This window comes from Passer montanus, unplaced genomic scaffold, assembly GCF_014805655.1.
Source record: "Passer montanus isolate IOZ18808 unplaced genomic scaffold, ASM1480565v1 scaffold28, whole genome shotgun sequence".
NCBI classification, from domain to species: Eukaryota; Metazoa; Chordata; class Aves; order Passeriformes; family Passeridae; genus Passer; species Passer montanus.
The window spans coordinates 6,924,039-6,946,192 of NW_024367483.1; the positions used below are offsets into that span (position 1 = coordinate 6,924,039).

General features: G+C 38.3%; 1 protein-coding gene across 4 annotated transcripts in view; it reads left to right on the top strand.

Moving 5' to 3' along the window:
• ROBO1 (roundabout guidance receptor 1) overlaps positions 1-22,154 on the top strand; it is a 634,903-nt gene that overhangs the window by 508,547 nt on the left and 104,202 nt on the right. For 3 of the 4 annotated variants that reach the window (XM_039713254.1, XM_039713253.1, XM_039713252.1), the window contains exon 1: positions 15,141-15,295. In XM_039713254.1, the coding sequence (XP_039569188.1) occupies positions 15,176-15,295 (120 nt within the window). In that variant the 5' untranslated portion in view covers positions 15,141-15,175. Of the gene's footprint in view, positions 1-15,137; positions 15,296-22,154 lie in introns of those variants that run through there. The other variant, XM_039713255.1, reaches the window with a different exon arrangement.

Below are 22,154 nucleotides of genomic sequence, written 5' to 3' on the forward strand. Positions count from 1 at the left end.
CAGTGCCCTATAAAACAATGATGGTTCAAAGAGATGAAGAGTTAATCAGATAGATGTTGATGGATACAAAAGGTTTACTGTCCAATCAGAGTGTAGGAAAAGAAAAAAAACCCAACAATCCCTTCCGGAAAAAAAAAATCATATAAAATATACATGCATGTAATAGGATTTTCTTGATATTTATTTCTTGTTACCAGCAGTGCAAAGCTAAGACTATTCCCACTTGAGAAGTATCTTTTTAATTATCCATCTGTTTTTCCCTTACCTTTCATTATTCTGTCTGAATTGGTGGTTCTGTGTGCCTCAAATGTTATGTAGATTAATTTCAGTTCTGGAAGTCTTAAATTATTTATACTGTTTGGGAATAATGTGCATTCCCATTGTTTACAGCTCTGGTGTTTCTGATTATGTAGCATCAGTCTTGTTTTGCTGAGAGTGTCCTCTGTTGATTAACTCTCTAGGTAGTTTGATAATGGCCCATATCCAAATGATGTATATACAAATCCCAATTGTTTCCATGAACCTTGGCAGAGTTTAGTGAGGTTTTTGTTTCTGGGGTTTTTTAGATGAATATGTAGAGAGCTACCCCTTTCCTCTTTAAATTGTTTTCCTCTCAGAGATCAGATAGTTTTGTCTGTCGTACAGTTTGACATGTTAGAATAGCAAAGGCTACCCAGGCATGATGTGTACAGATACAGTGATAAGAAAAGTTTGACACAATAATAGGAATAAATCCTAGTGATACTTATTTCTGATAGCCAATGCAACTTTTATAAACTCTTTATAACTCCCTTTATTTCCCCTGTTTACTGTTACACTCTTAAGCGTTCCGATTTTAGACCAGGTCCATCAATTCAGTGGATTTGTGTTATATAACACTATTTCAGTGTTTTTAGTAAGGACACAGCAGATATTCTTCTTCCCCCCAAAAAAATCCAAAATATACAAATAGGTTTTTACAGGTAGCAGTTGTGCACTGATATTGTGGATTTGGTACTACATAATACTCTAAGTATTTCAGTTCTGAGACAAGTATCCCATTGTTGTAAAGCCAACAAGAAATATAGAAAAGACCAAGTACTTATATGCACCTTACAGTTTGTATAAACACTAGGAGTGTCTATTATTTAAAAGCATTTTCTGCCTGAACTAACTGTATTGTCTTAGTCTGAAAATTCAGGAAAGCTTTTGAGTAGAGACTTGTTGCGGTATTCTACTGAAAGGTGCCAATGAATTGCATTCAAGCCCACAAACAGCAGCAAATCAATTTTTTTAGCAAAGACAGTATCTCTTTTTGCTTTAGATTCTCATATATGAATGAACATGATGACTTTGAAGGCTCTTGTTTTCTGCTTTGTTTTCTTGTTTCCTGACAAGATAAGGCTTACATTGCCTGTTTAGTCCTCTTGCTCCTGGTTTGATAATCACTACCCAAAGCCAAAGCAATAAATACACTGTAATGTGAACTTAAAACTTACCTGACATTTCTGAGATTATTATGGTGGATATTATTTAGGAATTTTTATGATATCAAGTATTGTTAGTTCTACTGTATGTTTGCTCTGTGTGCAGAAAGGAGTTTCAAAGTAGCGCAACACAAAAGAGGTGTATTTATAGAGAAAAACATTTTTCCTGAAAAGAAATGTGTGCACTGTGCATGTTTCAGGAAGACTCCAGTTGGGTCTGTTGGAACCTGGTGTTCATCTTCCGGTGTAGTTTCATCCATCACCCATTGGAATTTTAATTTACTGGAAAGTTCTGTAACAACAAAAATATGTTGTCACATTGTATATCAGAAAAACAAGTGTAAGGATTTTGGCAATCCAGATAATTTTTGGGGGTTACTTTCCTGCCAACTCTTCTCCCACTTAAATAATTTGTTTCTTAGTGAGCTTTTAGAGTATACCAGGAGTTTTATCTTGAAAGTTCAGTGGCTTCTAAGTATCCTGTTTGCCAAAATTAATAGCAGTGAATTTACTGTTTTAAAACCACCCTGAAAAGGTATGACATTCATGTTTTTGCATCTACTGATAATCCAGACCAAGTCTCATCTTGCTTTCAAGCTTACTTTTTGTGCCTAAAAACACAGAAAAGGACCAGACCACTGAACTGAAAATTGATTCAGAGTTCATGGAGAAATGAAAGGATCCTGGTCTCGCACAATACCACATTTGCTTTTTCTCTCTAAAACAATTCTGAATGAAAATTTAGGAAGTTAACCTGGAGGGGTTGTTCAGCACAGGTAGGAATTGAATTAACAGAGCTGATAGGTTGTTGTGGAGGGTATGATGCACTCCACAGTTCAGGTTTGTAAGGGCAAGGGAAATTTACTGTAGGTACTTCTACAAAGGGTACCTATGGAATCAAGAAAAAGTGTGGTCTCTTGAGTTTCGTCGAGACTTAAGTTTCATCATTTGTAGGTAGAAACACCAAAAGCAAGGGGAAAGATAACTGTGAAATTACTAAAATTTCATGTTGCTGCTGTAGTTTCCTGTGAAGTTTTTCAGGAGTTGCATTGTACTGCAGTTTCTCCCAGGCTGTGAAAGAAAGGGAACTGCAATATTTCCCCCATAAGTACTCATCACCTTGACACTTCTTGCCTTTCACAGCTGTTTCCATTGTGTTGCTTTGCTTTGGATGCATTTATAAGTTCCCATTTCATACAGTCTAAGCTCACTTGCAGTGATCCACTCTCCTTTTGCTTTGGTGGAGAGTGCTGATGTGTTGTCCTGCATGCCACAGCCAGCCCACTGTGCCTCAGAGCATCCCGGAGTTGGACACTGGTGGATGCCAGCACCTCTTTTGTAGCTGTTATTAAAGATGCTATCTTTAGCTGCAACACTGAAGTTATGCAACTTAATGTTCCCTGTGTATTAAAGTATTAATGAAAACACAGGGTAGAAAACAATGAATGGGACCCGATATAAAAGGAAGCATTTAATCAAAATTAAAATCTTCAGTAATGAAATCTGCCTGGCTTTATGCACATTGGTGTTCATGCTGAACATCACCCTCTGTTTCCTTTTGTTAATTCTGAATCAGACTTCTGGCTGCTGCCTTGCCACATGGGGGGATCCACAACTCTGTGCATTCCTTCCTGCCAGCAGTACAACAGACTCTGCTAACAGGCAATGTTTCTCTGATTTTTTCCTCAGTAGCACTTACTGCACATTAAATACTAACATATTGATCAACTGGCACTTTGCCTTCAAATATCTCATAGGGACTGAAGCCAGCATGAGAGTCCAAATGCAGAAGTACTTTTCTGTACAATTTTACTGTCTTTTGCCATTTACGATAGCGTATAAATCTCCAAGAGCTGCAATTCAGAGTTCCAGCTTGGTGAATTTGGTGTGTCTGTTTGCTTTCAAAACCATTTTTCATTGTTTTAGCTATTAACTTTGCTACTTTTTGTAATGCTCTTCGTAGAATTTTATTATATTTGAAGTCTTCAGATGGTTCCCTAAATTATAAAATGTCACTGTAAATCATAAAGACGTCTGTCTTGAGATTTTTCAAATTCTGAACAATAAAATAATTGAGTGTGTGATATTTTGCTGTGCCTTTGTGTAGTGGGAATGCAGAATGATTCATTTCTTAGAATATGCCTGAAATAGAACAAATGTTTGCCTGTATCACCTGGGATCTAACTGAAAGCAGTTAATTGAATTAGATGAGGACTATATTTCTCTATGACCTCTGCGTAAGGCTGTCTGCCATTTTCCCCTGAGGTGATTCCCTGCATTGTTTTCTAAAACCAGCGAAAGTAATTTGGAAAGTATATGGTATTCGGCATAAATGTAATTTTGAAATGGTTTATCCATTTCTACCATGGCAATCTCTTGTCAATTTATGTCTTGAGTGTTTTAGGATGTGAAAAACAGGATAGCATTACCACAAGGGTGATACAGTCACACATTGGGGAATGGAGGGTATAATTGATGAAACATCTACCATCTAACTGAGGTATGTCCTGCTGTATAGCAGTCTGGAGAGCTGAACAAAGACAGTGGAGCTCTGTGGTCTGTAGATTCTGCCAAGACAATAAAATCCTATACAACAAGAGAACAATAGAACAGAATAAAAGAGTGTGTAATAGTTCAGCAACATTTCTCAGCTGTGTGGCCTTGCTGTAGTGTGTGGTGCCAGCAAATGCTGTTCTTAGCTCTGCTGTTATTTAGAATGAGCCACTCAGCCATATGAAGTGCCTGCATCTTGCCCCCTCTGACTGATGTTTCAGGCTTGACCTCATGTGTAATGGGGGAATATAATTTTCCGGAATATTAAAGAAGTGACTTAGCTGCTTGAGTGTGATAATGATACTGTATATTCTCTGATATTAAAATGTCATTTTTTTCAACCACTTTAAGAGCATAATGGGGATTTTTTTCATGGAAATAGGGTCCTTTCAAAAAATGTTGATGGTAGTGGTACAGTTATAACACCCTAGAATTTGCATGCTAAGCAGAAGGACGGGGCTAAAATTGTTGTGTGTAGGCAGCACCTTTAGCAGAACAGTAACATAGGGCATATGCAGATTTAGAACTACTGCAGAAAAATTCTTATCAAGGGCATGGAAATCTTTATTTCTTTGCACATTTCCCCTCTTAAGAGTTTTTGACTCATTCAGAGCAAAAGGATGATTATAAGCAAACATTAAAAGCATGGTCAGCATTTAAATCTTTCATGTTCTACAGGAAAAGTGTTGTCAGCTTCATTGGCAAGGCTCTGGAGCAGCTTCTTCTCCTCTTTTAAGAGCACCAGTTACAACAAATGAGGTTCCTTCAGATTTGGCCTGCTGAGGGAGCTTCTATCTTAGGAACTAGGGGAGGAGTCTAGTTTTTCACAACACAAGCCAGCATAGCTTGGTATTTTAAAGAAACACCTTTTAAATCAATTGCAATCTAGCTTCATTTGCCATCCTAGCTTTAACCTTTTATTGAAAATGGGCTAAATGTTTGCTTCTGTCTTTGCTACCTGAATTCCTTTATTCTGAATTAGATGACAGAGACATTTCTGTATTGGTTCTTGTATTCTTCCTTGGAAAAGAACTCTCTTCTCCTTGTGAAAGAAGTTTGATGAGTAGCTAAGGAAAACACTAAGCTGAGGAGTTCTGGTGAAGTGTCTTCTCATCTTTTCTTTCTCCTTGTTTGGTCCTTATATCTCTTCTTTGATTTCAGTTATCTCTCTATGATGTAATTTGGATGGCCAAGACATGCAGCCTTTTAATCTGGTTCTTTTTCTCCACTATAACTTGATCTGAAGGAAGGCCAGCACAGCCAGAAGCTCCTTGCAAATTAAACATCAGAATCTTTGTTTGGAGCGTAGAGAGAAAAATCTTTCCATACAGAATGCGCAGACATCCCTGGCTATAAAGATGCACACCCTTTTTTGCCTTATGAAAACTAGTTTGTAATGTCTGAAGGACACTTCTTGGCTGAGCTGTGTGTAAAATCCCTTGGTTTGTATCCATAAATTTGGAAATATGCTGTATTAGTCATGCTGAAAATACTGTCAGTAATCCAGCACGATTCAAATAACCCCAAAACAAAATGTAGAATGTACTACTACTACTGCTGCTACTGTTACCAGAAAATACCTGAAAATATTTAATATTTACGACAAGTAAAAGGAAATAATCTCTGCAGTCCATAGAAATAAATTTATTCTTCCAGGAGGTAAATTCTTAGTTACAGTTAGTAGATGCCTTGTCCTGGAGCATAATATGCGGAAGACATTGAGAGGGATTGCTCTTCCTACACAGTCAGTCAAATTAATAATTAGGTCCCTTCTCCTTATCTATTTTCAATTTTCAATCAACCTAAGGGATACTCTCAGAGCTGCGTGCCTGAGGCATCACAGATCCTTCAGGATTTAATTAGGTTTCCCAGTGCTGCAGCATGTACTCTGAGGCCTGTCAGTTACCCTTTCTCACAGGAGTTAAAATTACTCTTTATATGACTTATCAGATTTGGTCATTTAATTGATTCTCAATTCATCATCTAATCCATTTGCAATTTCCTTTCCACATATGGAGATACTTTTACAGGCTGACAGCTATGTTCCCCAGTAAGATTCCAGGCAGTACTTAAACCCCAAATCTTCAATGAGTGAAATAAATTCAGACACTCTGAGTGGTTTCCATAATTTTTGCAATGGTTTTCAGTAATTTTCAGCCAATGGTTTTTACAGAAGTCTGTTTTATTTTTTTGGATCCTGCTTCTTAAGCATGCATTTCTTTCTATTAACAATTGGGAGTTTCTTAATGACAGTAATGAATGACAATAAATATATTTATTTTAAAGTCTTTCTATGCAGCCATAAGTTTATTGCCAAATGCCTAAATATTTAATTGCTTTTGCAATGTAACATATTGCTTGATTCAAGCGTATGACATGTATTTGCTATCAGCACCTTTTAAATATGTGATCCAGTTGGTGCAGCAGTCCTTGATTTCCTCCTACTGCAATGGATTAGAAGCAGGGTGGTCTTTTATTTGCTGACATGTATTGCTGAATGTCACTTTTCCAGAGATGGTAATTATTAACCTTCAATAGATACAAAGATCCTAATTTGATGATGCTGTATTGAATCAGCAAATGGTTTAGTCTGGAAAAGACCTTTAAGCTCATTGAATCCAGCTGTTAACTCGGCACTGACAAGTTCACCACTGAACCATGTCCCTGGTGCCACATGTGCACGTCTTTTAGATCTCTCCAGTCATGGTGACTCCACCACTGCCCTGAGCAGCACCTTCCAATGCCTGAATACCATTTCAGCGAAGAATCTTTTTTCCTAATATCCAACCTAAACCTCCCCTGGTGCAACTTGAGGCCATTTCCTCTTGTCCTGTCCTGTCTTGCTGCCTGGGAGCAGAACCAACTCCCACCTGGTTGAAACCTCTTGTCAGGGAGCTGTAGAGAGTGATCAGTTCTCCCCTGAGCCTCCTTTTCTCCAGGCTAAACACCCCCAGCTCCCTCAGCTGCTGCTCATCAGACTTGTGCTCTGGACCCTTCCCCAGCTCCTTTGCCCTTCTCTGGAGACAATCCTGCACCTCAAGCTCTTTGGAGTGAGTAGCACAAGACTGGATATAGGATTCAAGGTGTAGCCTCATTATTGCTGTGTACAGGGGGACAGTCACTCCCTTGGTCCTGCTGGTCACTCTTTTCCTTATTCAGGCCACGTGTCACTGGTCTTCTTGGCCACCTGAGCACAACCTGGCTCATGTTCAGCTGCTGTCAGCCAGCACCCCCAGGTCCTTTTTGGATGGGCAGAGAAAAATCAAAGCCATTATTTTTTTAAAGAGAATCTGTTTTAAAACAACTTAAAGGTTACGGTAATGGAGACAGTACATTTTGTTAATGTTTTAGAAGTGTGGTCTAATTTCACTGCTGCTGTTTTCTACATCCGTCACTTATATTTAACTCTGTTGTCTTGGTTCTGTTTGTCAGTGCCATGTTACTTTTTGCTTTGACTGTCGGTGCTCTCTGCTGATGTCATCAGCCAGGTGGTACTAATAATGTTGTACTAAATTACATAGGCTGGTAACATGAGCTTAATGCTGCTTTCTGACACCTTTAATCTGTTAATGTTCTTACAGCAGAATGTGGTACAAGATTCAGTAAAATCTTTAGCAGATCTGCGTGCTTGATGAGAGGCAATTTCACATTGCTGGAAATTCTGCATTATTCTGCTAGGTAACAGGAATGAAACTTTTCTGAACTAAAGCATTTTGGACATACCATTCACTTTTTAATTAATTCTTTGAGTAATTTTTTTTCATTCATTAAGTTAAATGCTATTTTTCAGTACTCTTAAGTCTTCCAAATTTAAATTACTGTTAAAATTTTTATCTGCCTCTTATGATATCTACCAAACTCTAAAAAGTGGTGTCATTTCAAATTTAAAAATAAATCATTGGTCATATGAGAACAAGCATAATATTAAAAGGCAGTTCTTACATTTTTTCAATATCTAAAAGAAATTTGAAATCCTTTGAAATCCATTTTGAAATCTTTTCTTACATTCATTAACCCTTCAGTTTCTTCCATGGAGGAAGTATTTATGAACCAGCTGTTTAAACTAAATTAGTTGATCTCAGTGGTAATAAAGTAAAAAAAAAAGACACACACTTGTTTTACTGAGGGGTTTTAATGTTTGTTTCCTTTCACTAAAGGAGATAGTGAAATAGAAATGTGTATAATATTGTGATCTCAATTACATAGACTCAGGTAAAGGTCTGAATTAACTCACACAAATACATGTGTCTGCTAAGCCAAAAGCCTTTTGATTTTAAAGTGCTTTTGTTTCTTCAGACTTTTGGGTGATAAAGTTTGCTAACAGGCAGAGTTTAAGCAGAGCAGGACAGCACTGTATGAAAAGATGATGTTGAATGTGTGGTCATAAATGTATAGTCAAGGATTAAAAATAGATCTCTTTTGAGATGGTGTCAGGTGGTGGTCCTTGCTTTAGAGTCAGCCTCTCTGCAGTGAGCAGCCTCCCCTGTCTGGAACCTGTTTGCTGTGAATTCTCAGACTGCGCAGTCAGAGGGGCTGTGCTTGGAGCAGTAGCCACATGTCCAGTGCTCATGTAGTTTTTGATGTTCAGAGAAGGCTGGGAGTGTATTAGAGATGTGGATACTGAACTGATTGGCATCTGCTTGCCTGCAGTAGGCTTTCAGTCTGACTGAGCAGGGGTAGCAAGAGGTCAGAGTGCTGCAAGGTAGGAAACATAAGAGAGCTGGAAATGATGGAAGTGAGGAGCCCTAGGCATGCTGGCTGTGACTTCCAGCCTCTTGGAGCCTTGTGGAAGTGTAGACATCTTTTGAAGCATTCCATATGGCACTGCTGGACTCGATCACTGCATGGAATTATTGCCTGCATTTCATGAGTGGTCATGTTAGATGATCACAACAGTAATTTCTGACTATTTATAGCTCCACTCCTTCTGTTCCGTTTTAATGACTATTTATTTTAGTTAACACCAATGTTGACCTGGTTTTAACACCTTCAGCAAGGAAAAGAAAGGATTTTTTCAAGGAATAAGTTTTTCGTTTAACTTTTTATGGCTGCATGGAGACTTTTAGGGAGGTCTCTTCAGAAATAATACTTCTCATTTGTAAATGATCAAGTTTTTTGGTCAAACCAGGTAACAGTTTAATGAGGTCTGAAGTATAATATAGGTAACACATGGGTTTACTTAAATTTGATAATGCATACCTTTGTTTGTTTCTTTTTTGCTTAATTAGGTGCTCTGACACTTTCCTGTTAGTGGCATGGATGTCTTAAAAAATTATATCCTGACATCTGTATAAATTTTATGCCAGCAAAGTCTTTAAACAAGGTACCATAATTCTGGCTGACTTAAGTTAGTTGTAATTAAAATTAAGCACCTGGTTTGAAGCACTGTTCCAACTGACAACCATCTTATATTTGAATGCCAAAAATGTCTGGTGTGTCTCAGTAAATTTGAATTACAAGTTCAGTAGGTAGTGGGGAAAAGGGATCATTGCTGATCCTAAATTACAGGAAGAGTTCTGCTTTTGAATAACAACTCAATCCTGACTAAGCAATAATTAGTTTCTCTTTGATTACAGCTTCACGGGATTAGAAGATTTATGTAACCTCCTGGATCCTATTTTTGTTTTTCTTATCTTACAGGCTTTCAAAGCAATCTCTCATTTTTGTTGTTTTGTTCATCATACTTTATTAGTCAAATGAAATATTAGGTGGAAACTTAGTTTGTAAATACTGCTCTTTTGTTGGGGAGGAAAAGGGAAACACAGAAATACTTTTTATGTATTTAAATGAATGAAAATCGTAGAATTGGTGGATATTAAAAAATATTTAAAATCTATTACAACTTTTAACAAAATTAGCCAAAAGGCAGGGCAGTGGACCACTAAGGTTTGTATTTAGCTTGTTTGATGCCAGGAGGGTTTTGTTTGCTGTTAGAAACTTACTCATTAGCTGAGGTCTAGTTGTTCTTCAAAGAAATGTGATGATCGTTGCTTCTGTTTATTTCACTTTCTTTTTCCACCATTTTTGAGGTACATTCAAAGAAAGATTCAAACTATCTTCATGCTGAAAGAGTGGAGCTTGTTGGGATGTCTTCTGTTGAATAATTGTGCCATACTTTGGCTCACCAGTCTCTTTCTGAGAAGCAGACTTGTAAAATAGTGTGTTTTGTGTGGGGTGGTGCAAGAGAGTTAATGGGAAGCAAGTCTGAGTGATGCCTTTTTATAAGAATTAAAATGGATTAAAATTGCCTTGGTCTGATTCAGAAACTTGCAGCACAAGCATCATTATTTCCCTCTTCCTCTGTTCACTGGGTGACTGTGGCTGGAAGATCTTGGTTGATTAGGAAACCTAGATATATTTTAGTGCACTGCTTTGAGCTGATCTGGCGTGAAGTGTCTGGACTGGAACAGACCTGTAATCAAAATTTTCTGGAAATTTTCTGATTTCCAGATCTTAAATGATACCACCTGTTAAGGCATGATATCCACAATGTCTGATGGTAATTAGTGTGTTCCCTACAAATTCATTCTTTTCAAGTATTGACTGGAACTTTCTGGTTGGTTTGTTTTTATCTTGCATTTTATATATCCCTTTAAAATCACAGTTATTTAAAGATAAAATGTAACAGTAATCTTTCTGAATGATCTACAGTTTATATAGGCAAAAAAATCCTGCCTGTCTTCCTCCTATTTCACCCTGTAGTGTCTCCCTACTCTTTTTCATAGTAGGCAAAAAGAACTTAAGAAAAAAGTACTGGCTGCTGCATTTGCAAAGCACTATTTTGGTGCCATCTCTGCTTATCAATAAAAATTTATATTGCTTATCAATAAAAATTTATCCTCAAGTGATTGCCAGTTCCCTTCTTCCCTGAGAAAGACTGTCTGGGGAAAGCAAAACTCGTCAGTGTATTGAAGAGTACACAATATGAAGTAGTTGTGTAAGCAGTTGACTTTTAAGTGGAACTACGAAAGTTGCTTTTGAACTTGAATAGTTGAGCACATTCACAGAGCAACATCATGGACTTGTCCCAGCTATGCTGTGATAATGGTAGCAATCATTCTTCATTAGATTTCAGAAAATATCAGGTGAAATCCTAGAAAACCTTAACCAAGGTCTGGCAGAAATGGAGAGGAGAATTTTAATACTATGAAGATTCTTTTTTAAAAGGAAAAAAAGAAATAAAATGTCTTTTTAATACATTTTTTTTCCATTCCAGCTGCATACATGTAGAAAGAGGTGAAGTTTCACCGTTAGGTGACAAAAAGCATTTGCTGTAGTGGATTGCAAAGTATACTTATAATATAACTTAAAAAGGAAATGTTTTCTCAACTTACAGTAAACCTTGACTCATGAAGAACAGGAAAGAAAAAGTTCAGGTTTTTTTCAGTAAGGGATGAAAATTTTAGATTTATAACTTCATGCAAGATTGCCAGGGCCTGAGGCAAACAAAACAGAGCATGTATCTACTTTACAGCTGCAAAAATAATTATGGTGGCTATCTGTGGAGTAATCTCTAATGGATTATATTTTGTTGGCATTTCATTATGTGATGTTAGAGACAAAATAATTCATAGTAAATTAGGAAAAAAATACTTGTTTTGAAGTATCTGTGGCCTGGATCTTTGATGTCCTCCTAGGCATTCTATTTAGAACTGGTTAATTTGTGAAAGGTCTTGGTTTGCAGGCAAGGCACTATGCTTGTCAAGCTATTATAAGACTAAGGAGTGTAGAAATTACAGAAGTAATTTGGTTTTATTATGTAAGTACTGGACTTCTTTGTTGCTTCAAAGGTGCTAAAGCCATCTGAGGTGCTATCTGATAGTCCTTTCTCTTAGATTTATGAGGTCTTTCAGACTTGAAAAGCATTTATGCTTTATTAAGATCACTTGATTTAATTTTTTTAAACTTCAGGCTGCTTCTTTTTATATGTCTCTTAAATTTATTCAAGTGATACAATCTTCAGCAGTAATAAGAAGCTTCTTACTCATGGTCAAAACACCCCTCTTTCGTGTTGCAATAGAACTGTGGCACAGCAAATAAACTCTTCTGCACTTTCATGTGCTGTTGGCACTGGGAACTGGATCTGCGAGAGGGAGGGTTAGTAACTTAGGGCAATTTACGTGTCTTCTTCTTTAATGTTCTTTAATTTGAAGAAGTGGGAAGAAAACCAAAAAAAAGTAATAATGCAATCAGTGGCTCCAAGCCAGATTAAGTCTCTGAAGTATTAAATAGAAAAAATTCTTGGACTTCAATAGGAGCAGTGTCCAGATATCCATTTGCACTACAAGATTTATAGTGATCCATGTGTCTGGATGGCTTGAGGGTATCTTGGGAACACAAGAAATTGTCTTTGGCTGTTAACACCTAATTCAGTATAAGCGGAACAAGGATATGTAACGTTTTCAGTGTATGTGAGTAGTGTTTTAGCATTCCATAACCAAAAATGAATTTGAAGTGCAATTTTGGTGCACTTCAATATATAAGGGAATGCAGTAAGGAAGATGTAAGAGAATGTGGGGTGAACTTAATAAAGTTTTGTTGAAAGCAGAAGGGAGTTTAAAGGATTGGTCTTTTGACTTACCTTTCTGAATAACAGAAAATTACGTCATTCCCCTTTTTAAAAACATAATGTTATAGCTGAAAATATTTTCAATTTTTCCCAAGTTCATAGAAGGAAAATTCATGAGTCTTGGCTTTGAGGAAGAGAAATACTTTGATCTTGGGTGCAACATGTTATCTGAGGCTTTTGTACAGTAAGAAATAGGTACATTTTTTTGTTGTGTTGGTTTTTCTGTTGTTTTTTGTTGTTTAGTTTGTTGTTTTTTTTTAATAAACTCTGTACACTAGGTCTGTTGAAGAGACCTAATCTGTCCAAGAGAACATGGTCGTTCAAAAGCATCTTATTGTTGTAGACTTGATGACCTCCAGGGGCTCCTTCTAATCTAAATTATTCTATAATATCTTCTTTAAGTCCTATAATTCTGTTCTATTAGTTTGTATTGTTAATGCGATAGAGACATTTTATCCTTGACTATACTCTTTCAGAGCATCAGTATGTCCTGTTTCCAGGGCATCCAGAAATTTCAGTAATTGAACTGAAATATTAGAAATGTGAGTGCTTCAGTGTGGAAGGGGATTAGTAAATTCAAATGTTTGATGAGATCTGTACTATATTTAAGTCTTTTTGACACACAGATATTCTTTGTTATTTCTGGAATTTATGTCCTTTATCTAGAATAGTGGCAACATTTTCTTTATTTATTGTTTTTGAATCCTGCCTACACTTCTGTATCAGTGTGGAACTTACCCACTTGCGTATTATGTTATAATAAAGGCAGGTATGAGGAAGGTGTATATACCACTGTCCCAAAGCAGGTGACCCATTTGCCCTCAGACCACTTTAGAAGGTCTTACCACCATGAAAGACCTTACAGAGAGGGATGGCTTTGTGGTAGCACTGTACCTGCCAGTCTGTAACAACAGCATTCCTTAACAGCTGACAATAGATGTCGGCTCCCCTTGAAGCAGAATTAACAACCAAACCCCTGTTCACTATGAATGTCCATGTATCTGGGGTCTGTGGCTTGGAGGTGATATATATATGTATATATTTTGCTGCAGCTTCTTGTCATTATTTACTGTTGACACAAGATTGTTGCAGGTAGCAAGAGTGACATACAGCTCTGTTAAAATCCTGAGAGCCCTTTGGGTGCAGTGTGTTTTTCCATTACCTTATCCTTTGTTCTGTGTGGATGGAAGAACAGCAGTGGAGGGGCTAGAATGTTATATCTGTTATCATTTGAGTTATTTTTTTTTAGATTAAACCTAATGCCACTTACTTGGCAAGGCTTAGAAATGCTATTATTCTGTTAAACCATGTCCCTGTGTGGTGGTTGAGCACAGGGTGATGTCTGTACTTTCCCAGAAAGAAAAATAATCACGCAGCTATTGATAAAATACATAGTGGATGACTGGAGGAAACTAGAGTTTCCTGGGCCTGGGCTTGTCCAAATGATGAGAAAGAACAAATTCTAGTAATGAAGCTACAATAAAAATGTTTCTTTGTGGGCAAAGGTGGTAATCAACAAAAGATGCAAAATTGACTTCTGAATAAAGGATGTGGTCATGGTTTAGACTAAGTGACAACTACAAGAGATCAGGAAAGGTTTTAAATATTTTTTTCTTTAAAAAAGCACAAGTCAAATTGCAAAGATGAGTTTGGCTAAGGGTGGGCAAATGTTTTGTGATTTGTAATGTCACCAAAGAACTGGGAGGTTTATTTAGGTCATTGATTTTTGCCCTAAATTCAGGGATGGCTACAATTTGTATGGCTAGTGGCCAACCTTTAACCATCAACTTGTGAGTTACTGACAGGTTGACCTTGTGTCTCAGTAAAAAGGGACAGAAAGCAACCCCTGCAGTGCTTTCCCCCAAGTCACATTCTACTTGGGCAGAAGATAACATGCCATCTTCAACTGAGACAGGAATCATGGAATGCTTGGAGTTGGAAAGAGCCTTAAAGATCATCTCATTCTAACCCCCTGCTGTGGGCAGGGACACCTTCCATAGACCAGGTTGCTCAGAGCCCCATCCAGCCTTGGCTTGACCTTCCCAGGGATGGGGCAGCCACAGCCTCTCCATCCAGTCTGTGCCAGGGCCTTGCCACCCGCACAGTAAAGAGTTTCTTCCTAATATCTAATCTAAACCTGCCATCTTTCAGTCCAAAGCCATTACCTCTAGTGCTCTCACAACATGCTCTTGTAAAATGTCCCCCTCCAGCTCTGTTGTTTAACTGATCTGTTTGTTAATGTAAAATACAGTGACAACAGGCACCATTAAAGGCCAATACAAAACACTTTGCTGCACTATTAGTTTATTATTGAGTAATTTTTTGCTTCATTGCTTTTATTCTTTCAGTTCTACGGGATGACTTCAGACAAAATCCCTCAGATGTCATGGTAGCTGTGGGGGAACCTGCAGTGATGGAGTGCCAGCCCCCAAGAGGTCACCCAGAACCAACTATATCATGGAAGAAAGATGGGACTCCTCTAGATGACTCTGCTGCACTATTAGTATATTATTGAGTAATTTTTTGCTTCATTGCTTTTATTCTTTCAGTTCTACGGGATGACTTCAGACAAAATCCCTCAGATGTCATGGTAGCTGTGGGGGAACCTGCAGTGATGGAGTGCCAGCCCCCAAGAGGTCACCCAGAACCAACTATATCATGGAAGAAAGATGGGACTCCTCTAGATGACAAAGATGAGAGAATTACAGTAAGTAAAACAAGTTTTTCCAAACAACACAAGAATCAACTGATCCAAATTAATTTCTTGTCTCTTGAGCCTGTGGGCATCTCTGGCTGTGCTGTCCTTTCTAGGATGTGTCCTCTCCTTGCCTCACAGGCAAGGGCTATTTTGCGTTTAGCTTGGAATGTAACCTCTCATCTCCTAGTACTTCATTGCAGGGTATGCATTTGTTTGTTAGAGAGGCCTATGCAAAACCTATGTTCTTCTCTTCTTCAGAAGAATAGAAGCTTGTGGAAATGAAATTCATTATACTCACCACTGTCCTATGATTTTCATACTTTTTATCCACCTACAAAGTTTTGCAACCTGTAATATCTGCCTTTGGTTGTCAAGAGAAACTACAAGTAGTCTCAGTGAGATCTTTTGTGATTCTGTTGAAAATAACAAACACAGGAAAGTTGTGTGTTGTATTAGAAAGGATAAAATGGTTTGAGGATACAGACACATTTCTTTAGAGAGATAATGGCTTATCCCACCATCTTAAATAAATCTGTTTTTCATTAGAGGTGTTGTCATACTCATTTGTATCTGTAGTTTGCTGAATACAGTTCATGACTATTCCAGAGTATGGCTAAAGCAGCTTCTCAAATCATAAAAAATCATCCTTTTGAAACAGTAAGCTGGTGAGCCTAAACATCTTGCAGAAAAGGCAGTAAAAATGGGGTTCAAAAATCATTTGCTGTCAATGTGGTGACAGGAGAAACATCTTTCAACATGAAAGAATTTGTATCATCTGAAAGCACATACTGTCCTGTTGGTACTGGTGTAAAGCAGGATTAGAGACACATACCATTTACATGTCTCAATCACATACCAAAATGAGGGAAAGTACTCTTAGACCCCAGCAACCTAAGTATAAAATTACCATTTTGGTTTGAGATTGAAATTGCCTGTTATTCCAGTTATTTTTTTACCAGCAACACAAAGCCCAGGCATTCTGCAGTTGTGGCGTATGCATACATTTAAATTTTTAAGTACCCTACCCAACCTATACTGATTGCTGGCTATTAACTCTATTCCTCCAATCATACTTGCTAAGAACTTGCAATTTCCTTTTCAAATCTCCTTCCAACCGTGACAAGTCAATTGACCTGAGATAAAGAGAAGATTCCAGTGCCACCTATGTTCTTTTTTCTTCCAGGAAGCGCTTTCTAAACTTGCATTTTTTATTGCTATAGTTTATTCTTGTGGAGGATTTTCAGGTGTTGCCTGTTAAGTACATTTCTTTTGTTATACATAAAAACTGTTCCAGCTGCCAGAACAAAGAAATACCCAGAACAAGGGTAGCTATCACTGACTGGCAGTGTCACCTGGAGTCGTTAAAGCTTTTCTTAGGATGAAATAAAGCCCCTTAGTTTGGTTTTATTTTCTGGGGTTTGTATCAAATGCTCACCCACACAGTATTCTTTCACCATGACATCTGGCAGAGTTGTTGTTTGTTATCAGTGTCGCCTTCCAGAAACAAATGAAAGTGACTTTTGAGGTAGGTGTGGATTCACACTTGTTTCAGGTACCCAAATGGGGGTTTGTCTCCAGAGTTGTAAATTAACAGAGCTGCCACAGCCCAGCTTAGCCGTGTCATATGTGCCTGGCATTGTCCTCAGCAGCACTATTGATATCATGAGGGCTTCGTCACACAGGCCCCAGAGCCTGAAGCAACATTGTAATGCAGCTTTGCATCCTCTTACAGCTGTAGCAGGATCTTGCCAAGTGGATAAATATGCATTCAGATGTACCTCTTTACAGCTTTGCTGTAACCATGTGTATGATCTTGCTAGTGGCTGGGAGGGGAGTGGGGATTGGGACCTGGAATGGACAACTTATTATAGGGCAGATGGGAATGAAATGCTAATTGTGAAACCTGACTTCGAATAATTCCATTTCTGTTCATTTATCTCCTTAAAGGCATTTCTATTTCAGTTTGGCAACAGGAATGAAAAAAAAAACCTAGAAGAGTACAAAAGTTGAAATAAGTATGAAATTATGGGGTTTAAGTAATAGGTTTCTTTTTTTTTTTTTTCTTACTAATTGTCTATTTTTAAAATTAGCACCTGCCTTCATGTGGTGGCAAAATTTTGGTTAACTCAGTGGCAGTAAATTTCCATAATACAGATGTGACTTTCCTCTTTTTAAGCCATGAAATTAGCAGATCAGGAAATGTCAAACTATATGTCTTGGTGTTCAATGCATATGTAATATCAGTGGGCATTTAATTAATGAAAAAGCTTCAGTGGCTCCACTTCTAAAGCATTTCCATTTGTTTTCATTCTTATAGGTTTGTTGATCTTTGACTCATTGCAATTTTAAGAGTTCTGTAAGTGTCAAAGGCTCATAGTAATAATGCTTTCCTTTCTGGCAAGAGATTTAAAATAAACATTACAACTGTGCTTTTTCTGAATAAGGCATGATGCTTGACATCTTTTTTGATTCATATCTATATGTTCTTCAAGAGGATGGAATCTCCATGAAGCAACCTTATTTTTAATATATGGAAGCATTTTTTCTCCTCTGCAATGACAGTGTCATCTATTAGTCAGAAAAACTGGACTTTTCAGAATGAGTACTAAGAATGCCAGAGAAACAGAGCTGGAAGCTCCATTCCTGACTGAGAGTTTGAAGTAGAAGATGTAGATAAATAGCAGATAAATAAGATCCAAGTTAAGACATTACTTCCTCAGGAATGCAATAAAAAAAAAATATTATTTTGTCCTGGGTAGAGTTAAGGAAATCAATGTGTTTATGTAGGTGAGATAATAAAAAATCAGTCTTTTCATATTTTTGGTGCATTTGTAGGGCAAATAAATGTGCTATGAAGAGAAAAAACTGCATATGTCTTTTAGGTTATAAACTAGGGAATGGAATAAATAGAAAATGAAAGTTAAGAGTGAGGGCAGAGCTATCTCTGAAGGGGTTTATAGAAGCAGACATTTTGTTTGAGCACAGCTCTCCCAGTAGTGCCCAGTTTTAGAGACTTGGTGTAGACTCTTCAGTGCACAAATGTCTGCTGGGTGCACCTGATGAGGAGTCGTCACCAAAAATTTTTTTTTTCTCTCTACTCTTGAGTTTGTTGTGTATAAACAGTTTTCTCGGTGCATTGGGCTCAGCATGATTTTCCTCATATGTGGTCTGTACACCACAGTGAGAAAGCAAATGCTTGATGTGACTAATCCCTCTCCAAATATTACAAATGAAGCTGGAACAGTCTTGCCTGAGAAACAGACACTTACCTTTAGCTTAATTTATCGAATTGAAAAACAGTTATCATGGGGACAGAGAAGAACTAGTATGATTCCGTGCTCATCTAGTTAACTTTTCTCCTGGGATTACTGTGGAATCAGGAATCCCTCCTTTGATCTATATATATGTATAGATATGTGTGTATGTATATAGTTGAAAAGGGGTGCCTCAGCTCAGTCCGGTTAATAGCTCTAATTTCTCACTGCAAACAGTGTAAAGCTCAAATGTATTTTTTCCAGTTTCTTACGTGATCCATCTGCACTAGGAGAGGCTGTGGGACACTCCTCTGAGGAGAAGGAAGGTGCAAGGTGTTGTCCATGAGAGAGAGAAGGGAGTGCACCAGGGTGTGGATGTTCCTGGTTCTGTTTCCAGCCATTCTTGGTGTTTACATATTTGGCACTGGTGAAGTTCATAGACTTGCCCATTGCTTGGAGCAAGGATTGAGGCCTGGGCTCCAGGCTTCCAGGTATCCTCCCCAGGAACAGCCCTGCTCCCAGCCCAATCAGTCTAGCCATCTTTTTTGCATGGCAGCACAGAGTCATTAGGACATAGCCACGTGTGTCACCTTGGTGCCAAAAGCTGTGAGTTTGCATTCCCTCGGGCTGAGGAGGAAGTGCAATCAGTGGAGTTTCTGCTGACTGCTGTAATCACTGGGTTTGGTCTTTCCAAATGTATTTTGTCTGGATGCAGTTGGCAGAGTGTCATTAGCAATGGCTTGCTCAGGCACTCACAGTAATCACAGTGAATGTTGGTTGCTTGTAAGCCTGTGAATTCAGTGTGCCTCCATTCACTCTCTTCTCACTCTGTGCCATTTCTGCTGTAACCACCAGAAATGTCCCACTACTTTTCAAACAGTGTTCCCACTGCCTTCCTAACACACACCTCACAAAATTTTCACCTCATTCCCCAGCCATTTCCTCCATCTCACAATGTGTGCTTGCATCCACCCAGCCTGTCTGGCTCTATCACCTGATTAGTGATATCTGCTTGTGTGGAGGTAACAATTTGGAAGCTCAGATAAGCAAACCCTCCTGCAGCATGCAGTGAAGTCAAGGCATTCTTCCCTGGGCTTTGCTGTTGCAGGAAATGGCTGGTGAGCTGTGATTTGTGATGGCTGCGGCAGTGTCTGCCTGTGTCAGGTTTGCTCAGAGCCTCCCTCGAGGAGCTGCGTTGCTGCTCCGTCTTCTTTGTAAATCCCAAATGCAGCTGTCTCTCTATAAGATGCTGACATCAGTAATCTAACCAAGATGGTGGGGCCTTTGAGCATATCTTTAGGCAAAAACTGGCAATAATTACAAACTCTCAGGAGCGCAGAGCATTCAAAGAGGATTTTGTGGCTCTTCCATCTAGACAGGGCAACCTCCATGTGCTTTTGGATCTATCAGTTTGTTTTATGTTTTAGCAGCAGTGCCTGCATAATTGACTAACCTCAGTGAAATCAGGATGCAGTCAGAGTGCCTGTAATTATCAGTGCTTTCCCAGTGGGAGGAGATGTACATATCTTGCATAAACTCCAGACCAAACTGATGCTTGAGTCAGGTTTGGAGGTCAGGATTTCACAGCTGAGTCTGTTCTTGCCCCATGACCACTAGTAGCCCCTGCTTCAGAAAGCCTCCCAATTGTTCACATGAAGTCATAGTATAGGTAGTAGAAGAAAAAAGCTATGCATACTGAACATGAAATTTTAATAGGTAAAATCTTTTACATATACATGAAAAAGGATGCTGGTACCTAAGAAAGAAATCCTTTGTAATTGAACACAAAAAGCAAAGCCTTTGCATTGAAACTTCCATGCAGCACTGTGATTGCAATTTCCCTCTCTTTCGTATTAACTCTTATCTCTCATTTATCCTGAATCATCCTCATTTGATTTTTAAAAGAAAAAGCTTGAAAAGCCATTTATCTTTCCTTGTTCAAGTTTCTTAGCTTTAAAGATCAAAGTTACAAGATGAATAATGCATACAGGTTTTCATTCCTTTTTTGTGTGGCTGTCTTGTGACATCAACAGTTTTGAATGACTTACACTCTTATTTTAGATGAGTTGCAACCCAAATTTTCAGTTCTCATCTCCTTTCCTGGCCCTTAAATAGTACATCACAAGTGTGCAGCATTTATTGGATCTTACGCAATGCTATTTTTGCATGAGTGTGTGATGAAAATGTTTTTCAAAATGTGAAAACAAAGCCTTCTGATCTTCTGTTGTGACAGGAAAACCTCCTTAACGGTACCATCCACAGGTAGATGCTTCATGTGCTTGCCCCAGTTTTTTTGTTAATGAATTGTCAAAGAGAGCTGCTTTCATTCTTCTTGGTGGGACCAGTCACAGCCTCGTCGTGCTTTGGAAAGTTAAAACTACATAGGTGGATCCCAACGTGACCTTGATCATAAGAAAAAAGGAAGTGGAAGAAATTGCTATGACTGTCAGTTAAAAAGGAAAAGAGAAAGTGTTGTTATTATTGGAGGGAACAGTGGAAAGAGCAGAAATTAATTCCCTCTTTAGGAAAGGGACTTTCTTTCTAACGTTAAATTGCAGGGAAAAATTGCAATGCGGACGTGAATCAAGAGAAATTAAAAAAAAAAAGCTGATTGAATTTGTTGGGGCATTTTGTGTGTAGTAACAGTCTTAACCCATTACTACAGCAATGCTCCTGACAAAAACCATACTATTGCGGTGCCACTCCAAATTAATTCAAGATGTTTATCCTTATTTCTTTCTTCTCCATTTCTCTTTGTTTTTTTTTCTGTCCTCCTCTCTTTTTCATTGATTTATTGATCATTAATCTCTTAACACCTTCGTTTCCCCAAGTTACGTATTTTAGATACACGGCAAAAGAATGCACACTCCTGTAGAAGCTGTAATTCTAATGGCAATATTGCATCTGCTGCGGAGAGCTGCATGAGAGATCATGGCCTGGGTGCACAGCACACCAAGCAGTGGGGGTGAGGGGAAGGCAGGGAGCAAGGACTTACAGTTCAGGGTTTTATTTCATTTTAATTGTTTTTCTTTTTTGGGGCAGATTAAAGGCCAAGAAGCAATTTCCTATAGGCCCCAAGAGGGTTAGAAAGAGAAGTGTATTTTTTGTTCTGATTCCCAATATATGCTGCCTTCCAGCAATTTCCTTTCTTCCAAGTCCTTTTTCTTACTCCCTGGGAGCTTTGGCTTCCCACTTTACCCCTCTTTTTACTTCATCTCCTGATCCCTACAATGGTTGCTTCCTCAAGGATCAAGAGTAGTTTTTGTTAATGATTTATATTTCTTCTGCTCTTAATATTATTTCCACAGGTGATGCAGCTGGAGCTGCTGTGAATTAACTTGGCACCCCAAGAGGGAAAAAAAGAGTAAAAAATTATGAAAAACAATTTGTAACCACACAGCTGTCCCAGAGGGTAGTGAGAATTCCTCTAAATCCTGCTGTTTCTTCTCCTTGTTTTTTTCCAAAATGTGACACTCTTGTTCTGTGTTCACACTTAAGGCTCTGTTTTAGGGTCCCTGCTGCTCCTGCTGAAATCTTTTTGCTCTCCAGATTCCACAAATCTTTGAAAATGTTTCTTCTGATCACCTCTCCCTTCTTTTCTGTGCCAAGTGCTT